At 40.7% G+C, this 25,954-nt stretch overlaps 2 protein-coding genes across 2 annotated transcripts in view; one reads left to right on the top strand and one right to left on the bottom strand.

Annotated features, from left to right (window-relative positions):
- C6H10orf71 (chromosome 6 C10orf71 homolog) overlaps positions 1-25,954 on the bottom strand; it is a 90,609-nt gene that overhangs the window by 48,597 nt on the left and 16,058 nt on the right. The window lies entirely within an intron of this gene.
- On the top strand, positions 1,312-24,901 carry LOC102089345 (uncharacterized). Its single transcript, XM_005498000.3, has 6 exons — positions 1,312-1,435; positions 6,715-6,765; positions 7,595-7,705; positions 9,741-9,765; positions 21,280-21,306; positions 22,128-24,901. The coding sequence occupies exons 1-6, from the start codon at positions 1,381-1,383 to the stop codon at positions 22,171-22,173; spliced, it is 315 nt and encodes a 104-aa protein (XP_005498057.2). The 5' UTR covers positions 1,312-1,380; the 3' UTR covers positions 22,174-24,901.

The raw sequence follows: 25,954 nt of genomic DNA, 5'->3' as shown, positions 1-25,954 counted from the left end.
TGAACACTCACAATAAGTCAAAGCAATAACAAATACTTTCTATCACATCTACCACACTCAGTCAGTTCTACCTATACTTCATATAGCAAAACAAGCCAGAAGTGAAGGCCATCTCAGAGGGTATATCAGTCATCTTTATTTATATTGTTGGTGCGTCAGGAGTCTTATTTGTTGGCTAACACTGTGTTTTGCTTATCCCTTCACAAACACCTGGAAGTCATAAACACAATTTTTCACTCACAGCTTGTCAGAGCAACTAAACTTCTGTGAACATCTTGCTCATCTGCAGTCGTTTTTCCACCAAGATGGCCATACACATGCAGTCATCAGAATTCCTTATGGACTACAATGGTCCCATTAAAAATAGACTTCTGGAAGGAGGCCTTTACAACTATAATTTACCTAGCAAGACAGATGTTTAATCCAGCCTTAAGATGTGAGATTCTGCTGAGACCAGGTTGCTCAGACATTCCCTCACCAAAAGGAAGAAAAAGAGATATCCGAGAGAGCTTTTTGTCTTAAAACTCCTTGCTCAAGATGCGTTTCAGACTATTTTGATTGGAGTATATAAGCATCTACATGAGGTGAAGATAACAGACAGCTAAGGACTAACCTAAAGCAGAATGGTACATCAAGAGTCAAGGGATAAAAGCAATACAGAGATCCTCCAGAGACCTCTGCTGCAAAAAAATTAGGCACATATTCTTGTGCCCTCCATCTCTGAAGGATGAAGCTGAAATGAGCTGAGAGGAATGGGTTCACTCAGCAAAAAGCAATAATATTTACTTGTATATTTTGCAGTCATTCAGTTTTGGAACACATTAACCTGTTTGAAAAGATGATTTTTCCTGAAGAATAGAAAAATTTGTTTTTTCACTGTGGTTCAAAGAATAAGTTTGCCTCCTATCAGAAGCATCATCTGGTAGTAAGTTCCTGCTTTCTAGTTCCTACTATGTCAAGACATTTCTCTTAGGTAGAAGTTCCTTTCCAGGAACTGGCTTGCAATGGTTTTTCAGCTACGGTGAGTTTCTTCCACTCTGCTCCTGAAAAAGCTAATTATGAAAGGAAAATGTAAAAATAAATGTTAGCATTTAAAGGTCCCTTAGAGAGCAAAACAGCTACACTAGGCTGTAACTGCTGGCAGTCCACCTTCTCTACAGAACATTTTCAAGCAGGGAGTTTATTTAGGTATTGAACTTAAACCCCCAAAAGGGAACTTCTGTTTGCATATGTAACTACCCAGGATGTGACTGTAGTTTCCCAACGTAGTCACATGATCTGCTTTAACTTTTTTTTTTTTCTTTTTAAAAATAACAGACACTCCAGAAGGGCTAAATTAGAAGAAATTTGGTGAAACCACACTGTTGTCAGAAGTTCACAATGACATTACAAACAAGCTGGATATCAGTCCTAATGGCATTTCTTCTTCTATTACGTAAGTCATCTATCATATTTCTTTTCCGTCTTTTCTGAGAGCTACTTTTTTCCTGAGCTTAGTGGCGGCATTTATTTCCCAGTTTGATTGTATGTACGCTGTTTAAAACTTTGTTTAAAACTTTGTTCCTTGTAAAAAGAACATTCACCGAGACAGGGGGGTATTTTGCTGAGTTTTCTAGCAAACACCTCCTAGACTGAGTGCTAAGGGGTCAGCTGTGCACAATCCAGAAGACATCATGAAGTTAAATACCTGCATCTTTGCAGATGTGATGGCAGACTGCTGAGCGTCCTGTTTGGCACTGTATAGAAAACAGAACTTCAGTGGAGTATAAGGAAAAAGTTGATCTGTGTGCACACTATCTGCAAGCTGCTTTTGATGTCTGCAACTCTCACAGGATGACTTTGATGCTCCTGACTCGGGCTGCTTCTCACATTTCCTCCCAGCCCAAAGCAGGGCTTTCTCATCCTCACAACTTGTCTCTTACTTCACAGTTACCTCCACTTTGTGCAGGGAAGAGGTGGGGCTCATGGATGGGAAGTGTCAGCAGGGTTCATATTAACATTAGGACTAATGGGGAGGATGGAGCCAGCAGCAGCTACTAAGACAGAAGTTTAGGTGGGTTACTGTGGTCTCCGAGAGGTTCAGTAAAGGGGCAGACACCCTCTGGTGGCAAAAACCTCATCTTTATCTGACAAACGCTCCCTGTACTACCCTGCTTCATGCAGAAATTAATCTAAAATAATCATCTGCCCTCTGGGAACCCCACAAGGGCAGTTGGCCCCACCTGATGCATGCAGACTGCTGCTCCAGCTTGCATCTACTGGATATCTGCTTCTGCCTCGGATTCTGCAGTCAAAGCTATCCATACATCTACAACAGTGCTATATCCTCTTGTAGCTCCTCTCAGAGTATGCATAAGAATTTGTCACTCTCACTGTCCTTTTTTGTTGGCCCTTCAAGCCATCTGTACCTTTCTATAGAGACTTCCAAGAGTCCAGAGGAAGAACATGGGTAACCAGCAATTCTTACAGATGTGAAGTCAGCAGTGGCTGCTATCTAGTTACTGATTAGTAATTACTCAGCAATTAAATGGCACAAGTCCCATTAATACAGTATCATTTGCTTATAGCGTAGAGATGCAGACTCAAGAGCAGCAAGACGTTCCATAGCAAAAAAAGACTTTACGATAGATACAAGAAAAATGCATTAACCTGCCTCCAAGTGTCATAAGGAAAGGTGTAGGCGATGGCCAATCTATAGGCCTTGGAGAAGGGGTGCCTGGATAGGACTAGAGATCAAAAAATTCCTCTTGTCAAGTAGAAGTGACTCCTGTCCTCATTTATTACTACAAAGAAGGATTTTGCTTCTAATTTGAAGTCTGAGGAATGACCCCATTTGTCTGGATGCCAATAGTGCCTATCTTATTAAATTCATATGTAACTGGGAACTTTGTTACACTAATACCAGACAATATTTTTGCGTGGGTTTTTTTTTTGTTTGTTTGGTTCGTTGGTTTGTTTTGTTTTTAATAATGGCTTTCAGGAATAGTTACCAGTAGAATCATTGCCTGTAAATGCTTAGTTGTCATGGGCATTCTTTATTTGACTCTAGAGTTGCTCAGACACCCCCTGTGAGCCATTCCTTTTTTTCTACCCTATCTCTGGGTTTCCCAGATGTTTGCTTCATTTCCCATTTGCTGCCCCAAAGGTGAATGGCACTTAACCTCTGGCTACTTCATTGCCACAGGACCAGCCACTATCTGCTGTAAGGAGAAGGGGAAACCTGAGATGTGGGAGGGAGAAGAAAGTCACATGGAAGCAGGAGGCAAGAGAAGGAAAGGGACTGAGGCAAGTGTTGTGCACTGAGGAAGAAAAGGCACATGTTACTGTTTATCACTGCAGGTTATGGCCGTGAGTTGTTTACAATATCTCATAAGATGGGGAAAGCGAGCTATTCCCGATCCCTGGTCTTATGTCCAAATTGCACCCTGCACCACTTTCCTCACCGCACTGACCTATGGGCAAGGCACCGTGTGAGCACAGTTATGTAGCAGAGGACACAGGGGAACAGGACGTCCCTCGGTGTGGCTCAGAAGCTGTTTTCTGCTCAGCCCAGCTCTGTACACAGCAGGTCTGAGGAGGGCTAAGCCTGCCCAGAGGTACAGCGAGATCACAGACTGGGGCTCCCAACCCACTCACAGCCTGGCGTATTGATTTGCAGATCTGTCAGCTGCTCAGTAACTGTCCCTTGGGGGAGGTAACCACACTGGCAGAGGACTGTGACAAGCAGCCAGAACCAAAAGCTTCCTCAGCCGCCGAGCCCGGCTCTTCATGCCAGCTGCTGCAGCAGATTCATACTTACTCTTTCTCCGTCACCTCCCACCTCTAATGCAAGACCTGTCTAGTCTGCAAATTTATCTCCAGACTCTCTGCCAACAACACACACACAAAACCGTTCCCCCACCAGTGGGAGGGAGGCACAGCTTATGCCTCTCACCAGCCTCCCACTGCTGCTGAGGCCAGGGGGGCACATCTGTTACAGCTGCACGTTGAGCCTGAATCCAGCACACAGGAGAGGTGACAAAGCACCATCAGTTGCTTCAAGACCCTTAGAAAAATTATTCATAAGTCACTCAAGTATAGATATCAAAGCCATTTGCAAGGCTGCTCCACCCAAAAGCAAACATTCTTTCTCCAAGTCCAGAGGGTTTGTTCAAGACATGTGAGTTAGTCTAAACCCAGTATAGAGAAAGAAGTGGTGAGAAAGCCAGCACTGGGACTGGAGTGCTGCAGAATTTGAGGTGCCATTTCACACTCCTTTGTATCAGGAGATTTGTATACAACCCCAAAATATCTGAACCGAAGACAGGATCTAGGTCAAACAGTGACACGTGTGTGGTCAGTTCACTTCCTTCCAGCTGAGGAGAAACCGAGACAAACAGAACCTGGCTATCTAACACAGTCCTCAAAAGCAATCGGTATTTAAGCAGCATCCAGTAAATGATATTAAACCTTAATTAAAACCATGTTGAAAGTATGAATTGAAAATGTTCTCTCTAGTCCTGTGGGTTTTCAGAGATTTTCCTCCCTTTTTAAAAAGAAACTCATAATTTAATCTCAATATATTAAACTGACCTACATAAAATATTCTATGTAAAATATTATTTCTGCCATAAAACACATATTCTGTCACTGGTTTAATTCCATTAGAAAGCATACATTAGGGTCTATGTATTATGATCATCAGGATAATAAAAGTAATACAATATCACTTTTATTACGTTTGAATTTAAAACATTCTTCATACGAGCACAAAATAATTAAGGAGATGGAAGAAAGGTGGGGTTTTTTAATTTATAATGAAATAAATTCACAGGCAAGAGCAAAGAGATTGGTTTTTAATCTGGAAAATCAGGAGCTATGCTTTTTATACACACTATGTAATCTTTGACATTTTTTTTTTAATCTTTTTATTTGTAACTTTTACTTTGGTAATTTAGAATAGCCAGGTTTGTGTTCTTATTTACAACTGGATTGCACACACATCCCAACTCCCTCCTCTGAGTGTCATGGAGTTTTTCAAGAGAAAACATTTCTGCTTTTATAAAATAAGTTTCCAGACATTTTAATTATGAAGAAAAGTTTGTCAAAAAAGGATATTCAGATCAGAATTATAGCTCCCAAAATACATTTCCTTTAAAACTCAAGATTTTTTTAAGTTCATCTCCAGATTTTTGAAGCTTGGTTCATAATTTATGAAAAAATGGGATTAGAAGTGCAGTTGAGACCAGGAAATAAAAACAAATCTGTTATGAGCTACCCAATATATCAGATTTTTCTGACACAACCACGAAAGCCCCAGAGTGCACACTCAGCTCAAGAGAGAGTTGCAGCCATCTGAAAAACAGACAGAAGATGGATTTCTGTAAAGGTACCAAAATGACTGGTTTTGCAGTGGAAGGGCTATGCCTGAAGTTTAAAAGCAATAATATTCTAGCATTCATTTTACTGGACAAGAAATGAAAGCACAGCCCCCAAAACCTTGGCAAGACAGAATTGTTTCACCAGAAGAAGTGGAGGAGAGACAGGAGAGGTAAGATGGGACTTATAATCTTGGACACTTTAGCAGTAGGAAAACTGGGTACATTTAAGACCTTAAAATCCTACTTGAGCTTCAGTCAATAACCCCCCCACCGCCTGTGAAAAGACGATGATGTGTGCAAAACAGCTGTGTTCCCACAAAGTCTCATAGATACTGTTGCCCAGGCAGCCGATTGCCAAAGAATAGTAGCTGAAAGAGAGGACTTCACCTTCTGCCTGAAGCATGTACAGGAGGCAGAAATTTCATATCATGCTTTTTTTTAAATGCAGGAGCCATACCTGCCTTTAAAACCTTCTCATGCTCAAGACACCTCATGCAGTTATACATCAGTTATGTCATCTGGAGCTATGTGAAAAGTGGAAATATCTTTGCAAGTCCATCACCAAAAATACCCAGCATTTGAGCATACATTTTTAGCAATTTTGTACAATAAGCAAGCAGCATTAAAACTAAAGATGACTTCTCTCCTTTTTCTTGAAATTTCTTGTTGTTGTTTGGAAAATTTTGAATATGCTACCTTCAGAAGGTATGTGGGAATTAATTGCTTCCTTAAAAGATGCTACATTCTGGGGACCTGCATGCTCTGAGCATCAGGCAGCTGAGCTCAGTGTATTTATAGAAAAGGGAAGGGCCAGGAGGGTGTTGTTTTGATGAACAGGGAACTTGCTGTGGGAGTCTCTGAAAAAGTGACTTCCAGCCTGTAATGTTTTCTTGCAAAAGGCAAAGGCTCTCTTCTCTTCCATCAATGTCACATTTTGGAGACTACAGACAGAATTGGGATGTGTGTTTTCTGGAGAGGGTGCTGAGGTGTGCCATATCCTCTCCTATTAGTGTGTCTTATAATCTTTACTGCATTTGCAAATTTTTCATTGATTTATAGCAATTCCTCTTGCTTACAGCTCACACGCTTGCAGTGAGGAATCTCTAGAATGGAAACAACTGAAAGTTTTAAAATCATAGTTTCCATTCGGTCCAAAGCCTGGCACATAGTGGCCATTCCTAGACTGTCCTCATTAACTTGACTGATAATACTTCACTATTCCAGGAAGCCTCAAATCCTTTCTTATGCTTTACCAGCATCAACCATTCCCTTGGAAACAGCCAGATACAGCACTCTCCTTTAATATAGAACATTCTCCCTGGTGTCATAATAGGCTAAAATATTTCTGTTCCAGATTTTTGGAGAGCAAAGGTCTATGCTTCTGGAAACCCAGAGGAGGAAATAGGTGAGTTCATGGTGAGATTTTTGCTTCTAGACTGGAAGTTAGGGGCAAAGCAAATATAACATAAATGAATGTTCTTAAAAAAGTGTGCATACTTTTGGCGTGTAGAAGATAATAGTCTGTTTGTTTGTACTTTGCCTAACACAAGAGTTCCGCCGCGTGACTGGGACTATTAAATTACTTCTAAGTAAATGCAATGAGCACAGGGAGGACAGAGCCTGGAACACAGATACCCTCCTGTCTGACTGACGAAGATAGACCCTTATGTACACATAGTAATGCGAATCACAATCTGGTTCACAGTTTACACTTTAAAATTCTCCTGCATTCTCCCAGCAAAGCCCTACAGGCAGATTAGTCAAGCAGGGCAGCAGGCTGGGGACTGGGTGGAGATGAAGCTGTGTGTGTGCAGCTGTGGGAAGCAGGGATAAGAGTTTGGCAGGATGCAGAATAGTGAGGGAGTGGGTATGGGAAATTTCACTTTGGAGGAAAAGTTAGAGATTTAGTTCTAGAACTCAGCTGAGACTTGTACACAGAAGCTAAACTTGTTCATTATCATAAAATGGCATTGAGCCCCTTAGCCATGGGTTCACATGGTTTCGTCATGTGTGGGGTGTTGGGAGTAGTCTAGTATGTGACTCTTCTCACCTGCTCTGTCTCAGCATTATCAGACCCTTCTGAAGAATAAATATGAAGACTGTTTTTGTTTGTTTTTTTTTTTTAAGGGGGGTGTATTTTAACTTTGGAAACTTTGCGTTACCACATTTGAAACACAGAGCTGTGTTTACCACTTAATGGTGTACACTCACTGGTTTGTTTTAAATTTTTGCAGATCTCACATATGTTATTATTGGAGTTACTCTGGGAACATTTCTAGCAATCAGTTTTGTAGCAGTAATAATCTGCATGATCAAAAAACAAATGCTTGACAATGCCTTTGGAGGTAAGAAAAAATACTCCTGATTTCTTATCCAGAGATCTAGATCTCCTTAAATTCTGATACAGCAGATTTGAGCTTCAGTGTTAGCAATTGTGTACATATGACAGCTCTGGTTTTCCTTTGAAGAACTATTTTTAAAGTGTTGGAAGTGTTGGAGTCCCCAGAACAGTATATTCCCATTTCACTCTAACCAGCTCTCTCTTTAGCCTTACAAGAGAAACAGAATTTACTTCAGCTTACTGCCTGGCTATCCTTTTGAATAATTAATTTTTAAAACAAAATTCTGCCTATTCAATGTAAGTTAGATAGCCCATTGAATCTGCAGGATGGGCAGGAGGTTCGTTCACACTTCCTAGCCAAAATTACTATTTATTTCACTGATTCTGGACTACTTCTTTAAGTGCAACTGTCTGACTGCTAGATATGAAGTTTCAATCAGAGTACATAATAAAAACTCCCTATAACTTTTCCACTGTGATTAGTTTTCAGGATGCCACAGGAAAGCACGTTTTTAATCTGAAACAGGCAAAAGTTCAGTAGACAGACGTTAGTGACAGGTAGCATTTGCCCCATGGACCTGTCCAGAGGCAATGCTAGTTTGTGGCCCTCCATCCTCTGCACAGAGCTTCTCCTGCCTGACAGGACTCCAAAGTCCTTCACAGAACACTGCACAGAAAATATTGTGATGATTTCTTCCACTGCTGAAATACAATTGTTGTCTGTGGAATGAGAAAACAGCCCACAGTAACACTTAACTGCAGTTAAGAGCTAGAAATAAAAAAGCACAGTAACTACAACAATAACAGACAAGGGCAAATAAGGAAATACAAAGTACTTACAGTTTGACTGGAACATCAGTGTAAGATGTTATTTTTTTGCAAAAAAGAGTCCTGGGACTTTGCAAAGACAATCCTTTGCAACCTAAGTTTTTCTTGTCAAGAGAGGTCTGTACTCTTAGTAGCACATGAAAATTTGGCTTGGAAGGAAACCACAGCAGAAATTGAAGTAGTGAGGCAATCTCATGAAATATGTCAGGAAGTGATCCTTACTGAAATAATTGCTCTGTATGGCATCTCCATGCTGAATTTTAAAAAGCACCTATGCAGTTCTGGTTGCTTACAGAGTGCCAGCTCTCACAGTCCACTTTTAAAAACAAAGAAATTCTCACAAATGTGACCAGTTTCTACCCTGAAAATAAGCCAGACATTATATAAGGAAAATGAAATGAGAGGACTTAGTCATGTTGCTACAGCTCAGGACTGGGAGCTGCTTGTCCATCTATCGTATCCAGAACTGCTTGTTTCTGTGGCCAGACCTCTGCATTAACCTGCATGCAACAAATGAGAGCTGATTTGTCAGCACCCAGACCTGTCTAACCCTACTAATTCAGCAGTGCACCATGACACATCGCTTCAAAAGTGGTCACAGACTCTTACTTAGTAAAAGGAGAGGAGAGGTCTTAACCGTTAAGTTTGGAGTGAAGTAAACTGAGTAATCTGGGCCCACTACTGTTCTGTGAGCTCAACCAATCAGTCATGACCTGATCCCATCCTATTGACAGTAAACACCAGTCTTTTAAAGGGTAATTTTGCAGACTCCCCACCTACCCCACAAGGAAACAAATGACAATATAATGCCACTTCCTGAAAGACAAAGGGTTGGATGCTTTTGTTAGTAGCACTACACAGAACTCCTAAAGGGAAACTACTTCCATTCTCACCAGGCATCTGGCCTCAAAGTTGTTTCTCATGATGCTCTGCGAATGTGCTGTAATCAAATTCAAAAGAGCCAAAATATTAGCAAAGATACAGCTCGGAGAAAACTGACAGGATATATTCCAGATGAAAGAACCAAGAAAGGCTTTAGAAAGGTTACATTACACTAGTATTATCACAGAGTTTTGCCTCGGAAAGGATGGCTGCATTTTTACTAGCAGTAATTACATTCTCCTGATTGCATTCACACAACTTCTGAACAGCTCTATCACCACTCTGTTCCTGGTTCCCTAACTAACCACGTTTTCCTGTTCTCTCTTTAGAGTCAGATGGCAAAATGGATAGAAGGTAAGAGTCATTGTCCCTTGTGTTTTCTGAGGTGGTGCGATACACAAACTGCAATGTTTAACTCCTCTCTCTATGCATGATGCTTCCCTACAATTGTGATTTGAATACTATCACGTAACACACAAACTTCTAGAGGACCATGGTACACAACACATCTAGGGAATCTGCATGGAAAAAGGAAATTATTTGTAACAGGGTTTTGACATTTCTGAAATAGGAGAGAAATTCCAGCAGACTGAGATTCTTTTTAAAAGGAAAATCTTTCAAACAATTGATTAAGCTTTTTTTAAAAAAATATTTTAGTTTGTACTACATATTATAATAGCAAACATATTTTTTAAAAGGAGCATTTTCAAAGGGATGAAATCCAAAAGCCTTGTTTCAAAAGTGCTGAAGTTGGATGTTCTTTGACATTGCTAGAACTATTCCATACTTTCTCTGAAACAAAGCTTTTATTATCTTGTCATACAGTCACAAGCCCTTCAGATTTAAAAAACAAATGATAATAGAAAAAAAAAAAGTATGTAAACTAGGGTAAATGGATTCATCAAAAGTTTCCCAGTTACTGTGTTTGAACCTCAGTTCTGAGAACTTCCTTCACCCCAGGCTCTTACAGGTCAAAGACATGCAGTGATCATTCCTGCTGGAAGGGATGCATTTCTGCCCTTCACCCTCCTCCTCTTTACCGAGAAAGAGTAAGATCATTTTAGATTTTGAGCAGCTGACAGGTTCACAGGCAGAAGAGGTAGTGCTAGACTGGCACTCTGCATCTTCTCCAAGGACAGGAGATGTGTGGGAGCAGACACACTGGACTGCAAGTTCTCTGTTGGCTCAGGACAATCTACAGTGTGGACACTATTTTGTGCCCCTTTGAGACATAAGTGACTAAAAAACCCCAAACATTAATTAATCAGAATTCTCATAAACTGGAGGCAACAGCTGTACTCAATGACCTAAGAAATGGCTTTTGGCCTCTCTCAGAGAGCCAGATAGAAGCACGTCCTCATCACAGTTGTTCATTATAAAGAGAGCACAGCATATGTAAACACTCAGTTGAAGATGAAAGGAAGGGCACCCCTTGCAGCAAGTACTTCAGTGTTTTGCCTGTCCAGCAGAGAAGGGCCCCAACTGTGGAACATCTGTTATTTTTTCAGGGAGACACTTCCAGAGCCTATCATCCACTGTCATAACATGTTTCATTCCTAGTAATGCGGTATTCTCTTACAATACACTCACAATTTATGTGTATTAATCTAATGGCCAGAAGAACAAACATGGAATACCTGGTAAACTTTCTGGTGTGTTAAGGACAGTGTAGACAGAGTAACGAAAGAGAAGGGTATGAAAAAGAGCTAAAGTGAAACAGAAAAGCCAGAGACCAGAGTCAAGAGAAACAGGAACAAAGAGAGGAGAGGGCTAAAGACAAGAAGAGACACAGAAGGCAGTGAATTTACTGCCTGGATGAAATTCAGATGGCGTGATCTATGAACTGCTCTACATTGGACTTTTCAACCCTCCACCCCACTTGCTGTTTATTATGTGCAATATTTTCCTTCAGAGACAGTTTGAATATCAATCATATCATCATCTGATCTTTCTAGGGGAAATGAATGACTTTGTCATGACAGCAAAATTTAACATCTTTAATGATGACCTTACATTGACCCCTTTGATGATTCTTTGTCCCAGTCTACAGGCGTTTGATCAAAGGTAGAGTGAAGTTCCCAGTTTCATGTCAAAATTCTGGTCTTAAGGCTGGAAATATGACACAATACACAAACTCATTGCCTTAGAGACACTGACCAGTGAGAGAAGCTGTAATTCCACAATATTTGGGGGCAAAACTAGGTATGTTAAAGACTACTTTTTTTGGTTAAGTAGAAAACAACTATAAATCCACCATTGCTTCTTGATCAGTTGTACTTTTCAGTTCTACTGTGGCAGTGAGTAATTTACTAACAAATCTTTGTTCTCATTTACTTCAGGGCATCTATGTATTACTCCTTGGTGGCTCATTAGGGAGTTCTATAATGCAATTTTTAATCTGAGGAAGCAGTATAGCATTGTAGTGGTCTTGAGGAAATCTTTGGCAGTAAAAATACTACCAGATCCATAGCAAACATTTTAAAACGTCCCTATTAACTAATTCTTAGTAGTATTAGTGAAATGCAGATATCCCTGAGATAGCACCAATTTGTAGCAAGGAAATATATAAGGCTTTTTTTTTTTTTATGCAAAGCTATACTTTGACACCTCAGATGGTTGATTCAGGACTAGCTTTGTTGTGTTTGTACCATCATTCTACAACCCAAGTAATCTACTCACAGGAAAGCAAATGGAAATACAGCATACAGGATGCAATGTACTTTTTTATCTTTTCTCTTAACTTTCTTCAGGGCAGGGCCTTTCCAGATGGCAGAGTTTGTGCTGACATGTTAAACTGGCTTGTACCTAATGGGAATATCTTAAAAGTTGGAACTGGACTTTAACAGCATGCGTAATGTCTGAAGTATGTGGTAACCTTCCAAAGGACTCTTATCTATGTTGGTATCTCTTTGTTGTAGGACCAAAATTGACCCAAAGAACACAGTTATATGCCGTGTTTTGGATTCCTACATTCTTCATCTAACTTGGATGTTCATTTTAATCTGATTTATTTTTCCCCACAGGTTATAGGGATAGTTTCCCATTTATTCACGTCACCAGGGGCACATGATAATTAGGTCTAAACTGATTATAACTACCTGCTTCAGTTCCCTGGGGATTCTAATTCATGGCATTTTTAGGTCAGTGGCTAGTCCTGGAAAACTTTTTGATAAAGTGAAGTTCATTATATGAAATGACCTGGTTCTAGATTTACTCCAGCCATCTTGAATCCCTCAGGTATACAGGCAACTTGAATATCTCAGTGATAATCAAGATATCACCCCTTTAGGATCACAGAAAGCTAACATATATTCTGCAGATAATTTCAGTTTCTGCTTGACCAGTGATGATTATTAGTGTTTGTTCAGGGAAAAAGCCCTTAATCCCACTGATAAGAGTAGTCACTGCATTCACCTCCAGCCAAATTTTGTTTTAGACTTCACATCATTATTCCCACAAGTATCTCAGGCCTCTCAATAATTTCTCTCCCTAGCTGGGACAAATGCTGTGTGGGTGTCACTCAGCACAGGGCCTCGATGCTGAGTATCTTCTTTTGTGCTGGAACTCTGACCAGCTGTTACTGAACCTAACCCACACATTGGAAGAATGGGTTTCCACTAAAATCAGGAAGCATTCGGATGTATCCCTTTTGCTGCTTCCCCAAACACTTAAACCAGAAGTGTTTCTGCATCCACATGGAACTGACAGCTCATTGTGAAATAATTAACAGCATTTACCACTTTATTAAGTCAGGTATATAACACTAAGATTTAAACAATCAATTCACAATGTGATGCCCTTAAACTCAATGGGATATTTACTAACACTTGAGAAGAGAAAAAGGCTCGAGGCAAGCTGCTGTCAGCTAGAAAAACAGGAATTCAGATGTCATCTGACAATTATTTAATGTCCTATTTTTAAATTAATAGCTCACGTCAGTTTCAAATGCCATCTTGGTGTAGCTTGGTAAATTATAATGCCTAAAATTTCATGCAAGTTTAATGTATTAATAAAAATGTCTGGGCACATTTAATGTTAGCAATATTTTGAGTTAACTACAGTGCATGGCAGACAGATTTATTTTGACAGAAGGAGACAAAGAAAGAGGCATACGGACACAAGGAGAAGGATGGACAGAGAATGTTTACTAAAAAGGCAAAGGTATATATTTTAAACCTGTTGCAATAGCAAAAAGGAATCTGTTGCCTCAACATGTCCTGGGCAACAGAAAACACCAAAGTTCCGCATGCCATTCACAGGGATTCTACAGGCCTCCATGTAGATCACTCAGCAGGACATCAGATTTTAAATGCAATACACAAGTCATTCTGATGTTTAGTGGAGGAGGAACTTGGGAGTTGCACACACCACGTGCCAAGCTTATCAGTGATTTTCTTTTGCTATCCAAAGCAGCATCTAAGTGTTCTTTTGTATTTTCCCACTCCACTACTTCTAAGAGAATGACTTCTTTTGTGAGACTACGGTGGCAAAACACAAGGTACTCTTGAGAATTACATCGTTCCTTATGTGAGTGGAGAGGGGCTTGGAATGTCATTGAATCTTATAAGCCTGCAGTCTTCCCATTGTCTTAAAACAGTGTCATGGATTAGACAGGAGGTGAAATCATCCACTCAGAAAATAAAAACATCAGAGATCAATGGCTCAGCATAGACTAGGTTTGAGCAATCATATGCAAGTTTGAATGTGGAGCTGCAGTTTCTTCCAACTAGCAGAACTGTTTCAGCCTAAACATTTGCCTTAAGTACCTTTTTCCTACTATTTTGTCATATTTGGGTCTGTAGCCAGCTGCACTAACAGGCAGAAATACTGAACATAAGAGGGCCTGATCGAACAATTTCAGATCCTTTGAATAGGTTTAGAGTCAGAGAGAAAGAAATCCTCCTTTCTTTTGAGAGAACCGTTCTTATTTTCCTTCTGATCTAAATAGTACAAATTGGTCTGTAATACTGTGAATTGCAAAATGCATCAGTTACCAAAGAGGAAGCCAATCAAGTAGGTATGAGTCATATCACTGATACTATCAGCTGCAAATAAGAGAGACAACCTGTATAATCACTGGACTCTGAGCTCACAAATAAACTTTACCAAAGACGTAGTTTTGATGCTAGGGTACTTGACAAAGCCACAAATGCGAGTCCCTTGGAAAATGGGCCCAAATTTACAAATCAAAATGCATAAGTAAATACACATCGAAAGAAAAGAGACCTTGGCCTTGTCTGAATGTGTCACTGGAAGAGTGGTGCACAAGGAAAAAGGATCAAGATCTGGAGCACAGTTTGTACAGGATGCTGGGCATCAAAATGCATTACAGCAACTCAGACACTGCATCAGCTATTCACACGTAACACTACACATTCAGGCTGCAGCGGGGCAGCAATATTGTCTTAGCCACTCTGCTATCCATTGAAAACATACCTGCTTAAGATGCAAGCACATACTGCTGCTTTACTATAGGCAAGTCCAATGGCGAAAATAATTGAAACAGCATGATGCCAAAAAATAAAACTGCAAAGGAATTATCTTTATCCAGTTCCTAATTAAAGTGACTAAGATGTCTTCTCCACAAGACATTTTTATACAAAGAGAGCAGGAAACAGGGACTGGTACAGGCTGTTTTAAGCCATACTACAGCAACTTTTGTGAATTTTAATTACTTTTCAATGATGTAATTCCCTCCTGTGGAAATACATCAGCCTTGGAGACAGAGGTTTTCCTTACAATGATCTGACTTTAAGAGGACATGTTTTCCAGTAGTAAGGTGTCTCACTTCTCTGTCTGGAGATACCTGGAATAAGGCTAGTTCATTCACTACATTTAATTCAAGCTGTGGCCCTCATGCTAAGACTCCCATTAAGAAGTTAACATAAGATTTATTCTGACATCTTCACTGAGGGAGATTAAATCAGTGACTCATTACATTGAATATGTGACCACTGAATTGTCTGTCACTACAAAACACTAACAAACTTTGTCAACTGCAAATGGATATGAAGAAGAAAAGGTATTAACAACAAGACAAACTTAAGACTATGAGGAGATGTTCAGTTTAAGCAAAAAATGTATATTTCTCACCGCTTTAAATTAATTCAGACACAGGTCTTACATCTTGGAGTCACTATTTCAGGGCCTCTTACACATTTTCCTAGGTATAAATCCATGTCTGTCATGTGCCCTTAGGCGATGGGCACTATAGCATCCCATCTTTACCTGAAGAGTTACAATCTCCACTTTCCAAGTTTCCTATTGCTTAAACATGTTCCCTCAGGTGCTTCCAGCTGTCTCTCAACATTCTCATTCATCTAACACATGGGATGCAAGCAAGAAATGCAGGCATAGGAAAGGAATTTGTTAAGCAGAGTCACCAATATTCTGAGGAATGCATTGCAATATTACCAGTCTCACCAGAATAGCAAGTGTTGGTGTGGAATGGTTTGAAAACCATTTGCTTAGCCTTTCATACAGAGTCCCAGCTGCTCAGTCTATTCTCAGTCTGGCCTTCAGATATGTAACAATGAAGAATCCTTATTTTCAAAAAAATGCCTTCTCCTTTAAATGTAATGCAGGGTGTTTCAAAGAGATTGACCCAGTTTCACAGATATAGTGATTTCAAATTTGGTCCATCTTTTTGAAACCCCCTGTATATGACTTTGCCTACTATTCACTCAAACTGCAACTCAGACTGCAAACTCACCTCACCAGCCTTACAAAAAAAAAAAAAACAAAAAAACAAAAAAAAAAGCAAGCCCAAAAAACACAAAACAAACCAACAAAAACAACAACAAAACCAAACACAAACCAACCAACCAAACCCACAAACAAACAAAACCCAAACAAACAAAACTAAACTGAAAAAAACCCAGTGACTTATGAAATGGAAAAGTTATCAGAAGCCACTCAAAACTCTTGGCACTGGATGGGTCTCTCGGGGCAGTCCTTCCTGAGGTGTCTCATGTTTCTGCATTAGCAGAACAGTGCCTGGAACAGACCAAATCATCCAAGATACTTTTCAACAGCAAATATAAAAAACAAGAGCTGCAGCTGTCAACAAACAGAGCTGCCAGACAGTCACTCGGCAGACAGCGGCTCACACTGCAGCGCGGATGTGCCTCCCTGGAACAACAATCCTTTCATTTATTCGCACAAAAATCACCCCTGTGAAACTGCCTCAGTCCACCAGTTACCTCCCTTTCCCCACTCAGCTCACTTTTGCTCTTGTGTGCAGCCATGACATTCCTGCCATAGATGGTCAGCATCCTTTTCTTGGATCTAAAGAAAATCAGTCATGTAGAGTCAGCGGAATCTTTGACACCTCTGGGGTCAAAGACTCCAACGTTTTTCCTTAACATCCCTCAGCTGTATCCTAAGCTGTTCTTTCACCTGCCACTCTTTTTTCCATTCAGCCCTTCACAAGGTCTTTCATTCTGCCATCTAATACATTCCACAAACAATCCAAACATCAGGTCAACATAAAGTTTTCATAAGTTATTAGAGGCTTACAAATAAGGAAAAACAGAGCCAGCAAAAGACACTTGGCCTCTGTGATCTAAATAAGCCTTGCAAAATCAATCAAAAATTATTCCTCTGTGGTGTGCTTTGACCACAGAGCCTCCCTTCACACTGCCACCGTGGCCAAATAGCAGTAGTGAACAACTATCAGAATGGGAAGACAACTTGGAGGGCTACAGTCCTCTTAGGCAGAAATGCATTTGCACTTCACTAAGGAGCAGATACCACCTGCATGAGATGAGTCTGGCCCTGCTAATATACCAGAGCAGGCCTGATTTCTTGCTCAGCATGACAGGCACTAGTGGGTTGCTGATTGAAAGCTATATTCACTGCCCTAGGTTTGTTTTCTCAGTATGCATCCTGGGAACTAAGTTTAATGAATAATATTTTTTCAAGTGCACAAACTCCATAATAATGCATTATAATAAAAATAAACATAAGTATGAGCAGAGATGGCCTAAACAATTCCATGTGTGTTTAGGTAAATGTTAAAAAAAAATGAGCAAATGATCTCAGCAGAAGTGGCTGTCTTGACTCCTTGCACACACACATTTGCAGAAGCAAAATGTAAATATCCGTTCTGTATTGAGGCAATGGTCACTAGTGACTAGAGCAATAAACTGACTTTTCTACCTGGTTCTGTCACTGCCCCATTTAGCTGAACTTGTTCTTCTGAACAACCTTGGACAAGTTACTTCAGCTCAGGTTACCTTTTCCATAAAATGAAATTAATCTTTATATCATACACTTCAAAACCAAGGACACTAAGCTTTACTTTGTGCTGGGGACACCAGGCTTTTAAAAGCAGTACTAAGACACTCTGTAAGCACTTTCAGATTCTCAGTTCCTCTTAACGCCATTCCTGAATAGAGGGGATACTTCAAATACAGGCACATATACACACAGAGTTTTATATATATAGTCACATATGCATAAGCCCAGACTGTTAGGGTGAGGTTAATTCATTAAACCCCTTTCCAGGATACAGCATACTTAACTGATGCCAGCCTCCAGTCTGACAGGCAGAACCACACTTCTGGCTATTTTTTGCTCCTCCCTGCCCACTCTCCACATTCCCTGGGAGAGCATCTGGCCCAGGGTGCCTGTGATCCCCTTGGATCTGGGGGCTGCATTTGCAGTTGACCTTTTCACAGTTGCCAAACAGGGAGGAATCCTTACTCCTTCCTACCCCTCTGCACAACTGTTTGAGGCTAGTCTTGAATAGCTCTAAATCATTTGATTGTAAGAGTTGGTCCCAAACCTGCTGAGTCGAGAGAATACTTTCCTGGTAATATTCAGACACCTGTCATAAGCAATTCCTTCCACAGCCATCATGGTCTTTGCTGGCAAACTTGCTGATGTCACTGATTCCAGCAATAAATGGGTAACTCTACCTTCCTGTGGAGCTGCTGTGAGTCTGGATTAAAAAAAAAAAAATCAGAAATACTTCTGGAAGAGTACCCTCATCACTGCTGTCAACAGAGACCCAGGGTAACTCAAGCATTAGATGTCACCGAGCAGAGAGCCTCCTGCTCCCAGGCAGCACCCGCCTGCCATCCAGACTGAGTAGCCCTGTGTTGACTAGGGCTTGTCAGAGAGGTGACAACATGGGATTAGCTAGGAATGAAAGCTGCTGTCATAGCTAAAGGGTGGCTCAAAACCAAACCAAAATAAAACAAGACCTCCTGACGCAAGAGACTCAGAGTGCCACAGGTCTTAGCCAGAAAAGAAGAGCATCAAATCAGAGCTCCAACATATTCCAGCTCACAGAATTTCCTGTATCCCATTGAATTTCTGGACAAGTTCACACTAAGCACATGAAAAAGGGATCACTAATTTCAGATTGAGTCCTAGGAGACTATTTTCAGTGACTTCTCAGAAAATAAGATTATTTATAGATCCTTCTTGATGATCATGCACATAGTTTACCAGATCACTTTCTTTCAGTTCCCTGATCTCTTACTCTCCAAGAATTCTGCCTAGAAGGACCTTTAGTAGGTATCAGCAAAGCTAAGTTCATTTTTCTTCTGGTTATTGCTTATAACCACCCACCTCCATATTCCATGTTTACTTCACAGCCTGGTGTCAGAGAGAAAATAGCAAGCTGAAAGAAATAAGTATCACACAAAGTGATGCTGATTCCTGCCTTGTAGGCTACAAATAGTTGGAGATCCATGGAGTATTTCTCGTGGATTCACAAAAGGTTATGAGTTTAGATGCTTTCCATATGGGTTTAAATTGGTCTTAAAGACACTCTAGAGAGGCCCATAGCTTCAATGGAAAATTTATATGGACTTGTAAATGGAAAAAGACAGAATACCCATGGCTGAAATCCTATCAAGTTATTTTTTGTGCCTTACAAACAACACCCAGCCTATTCCAAAATCAGATTTGCTACATAGGTGTTGAAACACTTGCACTGGCATGGGATAGGTGGAGGAGGGGACTGGGAGCTGGAGACAAGTGCTAAATAATAACTATTCCTTTAGGTGGAAATGCTGTTTTTAAAGCATTTGTAAACTGGTTCCTTTGAATGAGCTTCCATGATTCCCTGGAGGAAAGGGGAACCATCTCCAAAAGGTTTCCCATCTCTAGAGACAGTCCTGCTCTGCTTCCCCCTCCATCCCAGCACAGCCACTCTTCTGGTCAGGCAATCACACATCTCCACCACCTTTGGCTCTGACAAAATGTCTGTACAGTATAACATAAAAATAATTTTCAGAGAGATCAGGCTGTTCAACAACATCTAGCACAAAGAAAGTAGTGAGATATTCCAGCGGAGGTAGTGGGCAAGGCTGGACCATCTTTTCGTGCAGCAACTGGTATTGTCAGCAGTGGGAAGACCACCTGAGAGCATCATCAAGAAAGCCACCCCCTTTAGGTGACTTACTAATTGCTTTGGGCTACATGGAAAAGAGCCTTGGCCTCCCAATCAGTCTCTTTGCTCTTTTTGTATGCAGAGAATTGAGCCAGTTAGGATTAGGCTGCAGGCAGGCAATCACTTAGGAGTGGCAAGAAAAGGCAATGCCCCTCCCAGCAGTTCCTGACACTTTCTCTGACACAGACAGGGGATGGGATCAAGTGAGCATCCCTCAACCTAATCCATTGTTGATTCACCCCAGTTAACGCAAATGACTTTGCACTGGCCTTGTTCTGCATTAATCTGTTGTCATAGTCAGAAGAAGGCACAATTGTTGTTTTTAATAACTACAGTTCCAGACAGGCAGAAATTTGTGTAACTTAGTTCACGTACTTAAATCTGTGTTATTTTGTGTGAAGAAATTTTGCTAAGCTCATAAGTGCATCCTATATCAGATCCCCTGACTATGTTTTCTCCTTTCTGGGAAAGAGCTGCCACAAATTCTTTGACATGAGCTGAAAAATCTTGCTGCGTAACAGTGGCATCTTGGGTAATCTCAGAGCTGTGTCACTAAAAGAAATTCCTTGTGTCTGCAAAGTGCCAGACCAGTGCAGGCAAAGGAGGGCTGAGAAAACCCCCAGGTACCTCCAGTGTGGTCATCAGCCTGCGGGCAAGCAGGCTGGCAGGCAGGTGCTGTCTAGGTGCTGGTGAACTTCCCTTCTTGCACTTCAGCAGACACCTTCTCTGGATGCTCCGGAAGCTCCCCAAGGACTGGGCAAAGCAGGCAGTATGGGAACTTAGCTGTGGAAGAGCTGCAGGACAGTGCAGGCACTGCCACTTTGTAGAGCTTTACTGACTCAGCCCAGCCCCAAACTAGAGAAGGAAATCAGGGAAGAAATTGAGCAGAGCAGAAAAAAATCCCTCTGATTGCAGCTTATATATCCCTTGCCATATGGATTCCTGTGGACTGTACACCCAATTCAAACTACATAGATGAGAACCAGATCTTAACTCTTTCTTAAAGACACTAACAGTGCAGTGAATTTCACATGAACAGAAAATTTCAAGCACATCTTTCTAAAAGACACGTGTGACAAAGTTCCTCTCAGAGAAGGAAAAAAACCTGCGGCAAACTGCACAAAGCAAGTCTCTGCCAGCCAAATCTCCAGTGAGTTCTTTCTTTAGCAAAGTCATCAGAAAATGTGTAAGTAGTATTGAAGGAAAGGGACTATGATGAATACCATTTCCCAGTGGAGTTATGAGATCTAATATAAACAAGTTGAGGGCTGCAAGGCAAGAGCTTATTTCCAAGTACTGACGCTAGATGGAGTAAAACTGAATGAAAGATGAAGAGCAGTGAAGAAAACAGGAAAAAAAGTTCCCGCATTTCCCCAACTTCTAATGTGTCACTTATTTAAATGCTCATCTTTGATTACTGCTCTGAAAGTGAAAATTAATATCTCACTCTCTATATTTTGCAGGTCCAACATGGGATCGAGCCAGAACAGGTGTGTTCTGGGAGAAGGAGGGAGTCTGGTGGAGCAGGGGAGTGGGGTGGCAGTACCGGGCAGACACACAGAAGTTGTAAAGGCACATCCACCTAGGTAAAGGGAATGGTCGCATAGCAGAAGAGCTGTGGGGTTACCCTGAGCTCCTAATGACAGGCCAGATCTGCTAGACACCCTGCATGGGCTAAGGCAAGTAATTTAACTGTCTTGTTCTCCAGCTTCCCAGCTGTATACCTGGAATACCCTAACATAAGGCTGAGGCATAATGTGAGTCGAGGCTGTCTGCCCTATGCAGCTGCAATGCAGCTGTCCCCACATTAGCAGGTACTCCAAGTAGTAAACTCTTGTAATAATGCAGACACAATATGGATCCAGGAGCTGCTCAGATGCTCCCCACTCATGTGGCAAAGCAATACTGGGAAGCAGCCCAAATGACAATAATCCAGAGTCTGCAACATAGCGAGCAGTTCTTACAGTAGGATGATGCCCTAAAATGCATTGCTTGCTGCTAGTGGATTCCTGCCCAGCAGCGAGGATGGCATCTGGAAATCAACACAACAGCCAGAATCACACATTTGTTGTGTTAATTCACTTAGGAAAAACAGATATGACATGAAGAAACATTTAGGAAAATAAAAGTTAAGTGGAAAGAACTTATTGAATGTAATTCTAGCAGTTCTATTAATAATTTTCTAGAATTTCTGTAAGTTTTATCTGGATATCTCCCAGCTCAGCATTTACAATGATGCTACGGATCATCTCAGGCAAAGCAAAGCCAGAAAGTTATTGTTAACCTGTGATTTTTTTTTTTTTTTTTCCAGAGATGACGTCAATGTACTAGGAAAACAAAGTACAGATGATCAATAATCCTTTTGCAATCAACAGTTACCTGTCTGAGGATCAATAGAAGTCTCTTGTGCACAGGCAGGAATCTCACCAATACCAATTATTTTCTTTGTTCTTTAACTGAGAGACTGATTGATTGATTATAGGAGGAGCTTATAATGCATGCTATCTTCAATCACCTGCACACAAAAAACCTGCAATCCCCAACAGCATGCATATGAAGGAAATGTATGAGGAAAATAAAATAGATGAGCTTGCTTGATTAATAGATTCTGTTTAGTCTGTGATAAGTATGTGGTTGATTTCAAAAATCAATTAAATGTAAGATATATTCAAAAAGGTAGCAATACATTTCAGCAGCAGAATTTATGGTCACACCCATATTTCAAGTTAGGTAAGTAATAACTGAAGTAGCTTTAAAAAACATTAATTTGAGTCTGAAATAAAGAAAGCTCCTCAAGTATTTCAGGAAATACCTGTTTTGTATTAATAATAAGATATTTCATTCACACTAGAGTTGTTTTATGTTTTGTTTTGTATTTTTTTTTCTTTAGGATGGATGTCTTTTGATTAACTGTAGATGCTAATACTAATTTCAGCCATTTTATATGAATTATGGTCATTTAAAATTAAAAGTCCTTTTAGAAATAATGTTTTCCATGTGTTGTTTTTAGAACATTGAAATGAAAACAGTTTTGTATACTCAAAAAAAGTTTCTGGACATCTGAAACAAAACATATCAACATTCTACAAACAAGTTAGTCTGACATTTCCAAAATTCACCCATCCCTATTTTTTTAGTATAAAACAATCACAGAATCACAGAATGGTTGGGGTTGGAAGTGATCTCTGGAGATCATCTAGTCCAACCCACCTGCTAATGAAGGTACCCCTAGAGAAGATTGCACAGGAATGTGCCCAGATGGGTCTTGAATGTCTCCAGAGAAGGAGACTCCACAACCTCTCTGGGCAGCCTGTTCCAGTGCTCTGGCACCCTCAGAGTAAAGAAGATTCTCCTCATATTCAGATGGAACCTCCTGTGCTTCAGTCTGTGCCGGTTGCCCCTTACTCTATTGCTGGGCACCACTGAAAGGAGTCTGGTCCCATCCTCTTGACACTCACCATTGAGATATTTATAAACATTCATGAAATCCCCTCTTAGCTTTTCCTCTCCAGGCGGAACAGACCCAGCTCTCTCAGTCTCTCTTCATAAGAAAGGTGCTCTAGGCCCCTAATCATCTTCATAGCCTGAATGCATTAAGTTCAGTCAGAATCTGGAAATAATTTCAGTCTCCCAGCCCCTTCATTCTTGTTCTAGCCTGACATATTCTCTTGAGTTTGGTTTCATCAAAATTGCTCTGCCTGGCTCCAATTACAAGCTTCTTATAGTGGGAGTGACAACAAGAAATAACAGAGCTTTGTCTCAGAACATTTAGAAATGTTCAAATAATTTTAAATAGTTTAAATTGAAGTTATTCTGTGAACACATCCCAGCTTTTACCAAAACTGTGAGCCTGTGGCTTTGGTCTCAGTTGAGAAAAAAATGTCATAGATTCTATTCTGTTTGCTTAAATCCACTTCTTTCAAGAATGCTTTTTTATAACAGAGGTCATCACAAGGTGCAAGAAAAGCAGGAACATTTTTGTATTGGAAGCCAGGCTTTCCTTTCAGCTTGTGAAGACAGGGCAGCAAATGTCAGCTGTGGGACCTCTGGCAGGACTTGGATACAGCAATGCCAGGCTGGGCATCCTCTGCTGTTCCTACAGCTCGTCTCAGGAAACCCAGCAGAACTCAAAAGCTTGCAAAACTCAGGCAGATGGCACACACAACGTTAAATAATATCATGATATTTTACAGGCACAGCTATTTTGTCATAGCATCACAAGGATGACTCCAAGCAGGACGTTATACTATTTTATTGCAACTTACATATAACCACTAGCCAGATCCAAGGACCACAAAGTGTAAATAGATTGGATCTGCCTAAACTTTTAGCTCAGGCCAATGCCTATAGGCCAATGCCTATAGACATATGGATTGTTTAATCTCGTTTTTAACATGGATTCCTAAAGTTAATTTTTAATCCAGTGTCTGCTCTTAGTTATGCCACATGGCAGATCATAATCAATGTAGTTCTTTACAGTTCTTCACTATTGTAATAAAGCAGAAGTTATCAAAATTGAAAAAAAAGAAAGTTAGACTGGAGTCCAACCTTGAAATTCTGCGTATTACCAAGTAATATCACTTAAAAAATAGTGGAAGCCAGGACCGCCCATCCAATAATCAGCTTTCAGACTCTGAAGAGCTACAATTAACCCCACACATTAAAGGCAGAGCTGATGTGCTGAGTGAGGGACTTAGAGTCAATGCACTGTCAGAACGTAAGAGAAGATATATATCAGAATTTTGTTCCTATGAAGAATAAGCTACTGTACTACTTGAAACTGAAATACTTTGAATATGTGAATATTATCTTAGCAAAGCAGGTAATTTTCTAAATGTGCAAAGGAAACTGGATGGTAATTTATCTGCACATTTGAACAACAAAATGTAAGTTTTATGTTCAGAGAAAATTGGTATATTGGAATAATTTCCCTGGATTCCTAGGTGCCTGTTACCCAGTTCAGTAACACTGCAGTTCATTAGCAGCATTTGATAACAGGTAGACTAAAGCAGTAATGTGATTATTGTAAGTAATTGTATGTATGTACATGTGTAAGTGAATAAACGATCTTGTAAGGTATCTTAATTGATTTGCCTCCTTTAGTACCATTTTAATTAAGGCTTGGAACAGAAGAGAGCATGTGGTCAGGGAGGGAAGCTATTACCTTCCCTTGTTTGTGTGAACAAATGTTTCTTTCACATCATTTCGGTACACAATGGGAAATAAAGATGAAAATAAACAAAAAAATGCTAAGTTACAAGCAGTAGAGGAGAAAAGCCTGGAGAATTAAAGTTAGTAATCTTGATCAGGCAAATGCACTGGGCTGAAGAACAGGTTCCGAGCTTCTGAACACTTCTGGTGTGCGCTTTGGCTCCCTGGGTATGGGAAAAAGACAGGTAGTACTGTGACAGAGACCTGGAGATAAAGGACCCCCTGAGCTGGTGCTTCTGCTGCACTGTGAGGTCTGGGCACACTTAGCACCTGCCCCTGCTGCACAGGGCTGCCGTGGCAGCAGCAACCAGTGCCCCCTCAAGCTGAACCCTCCCACCCCACAACTGCAGCAGCCAGCCTGGCTCTTCACAGACAAATCAGGCTGCCACAACCATTTTGCCACCCCAAGGAGCTGCTGGATTTGCCCATTCCTACAACCAGATTTACCAGCACCACTTGCAGTGTCAGCAGCTCCTGAATTTGGGCCAAGATGCACAGCATGTCTTAGAAATAATCAGTGAAGAAAAATTAGATGAAAGACGAACATTTTGGAGGCATTCAGTCAAAAGACAAAAGATACTGTTAGCTCCACTAATTCTTGATCAAGGATGCAGCCCAGGCAGCCCAAAATCAACACAACAGGCATCTGCGCTCGCCTGTTTGCCTGTCTGGCACAGGTTATGCTTGCCCATGCTGAGCACCCCGAGATCTCCCCGATATCATTGGCATTCTGCTGAATAGACAGCAGTGGGAAAGACTTCAGAATTGGGTTTTTGACACATGTCCCAGTTACGTTATGCTGGACCTGCAGTCTTCTCATGGCAGATGCACAGCAACATAATGATGCTTTTGAATACAGTTATTCAGAAGAGGAGGCAGTTGTAGACACAAGAAGTGAGCTAAGAGATACTCCCACAGCATGCATTT

The sequence above is a fragment of the Columba livia genome, chromosome 6, assembly GCF_036013475.1.
Source record: "Columba livia isolate bColLiv1 breed racing homer chromosome 6, bColLiv1.pat.W.v2, whole genome shotgun sequence".
NCBI classification, from domain to species: domain Eukaryota; kingdom Metazoa; phylum Chordata; class Aves; order Columbiformes; family Columbidae; genus Columba; species Columba livia.
This window is presented reverse-complemented; position numbering and strand designations above follow the sequence as displayed.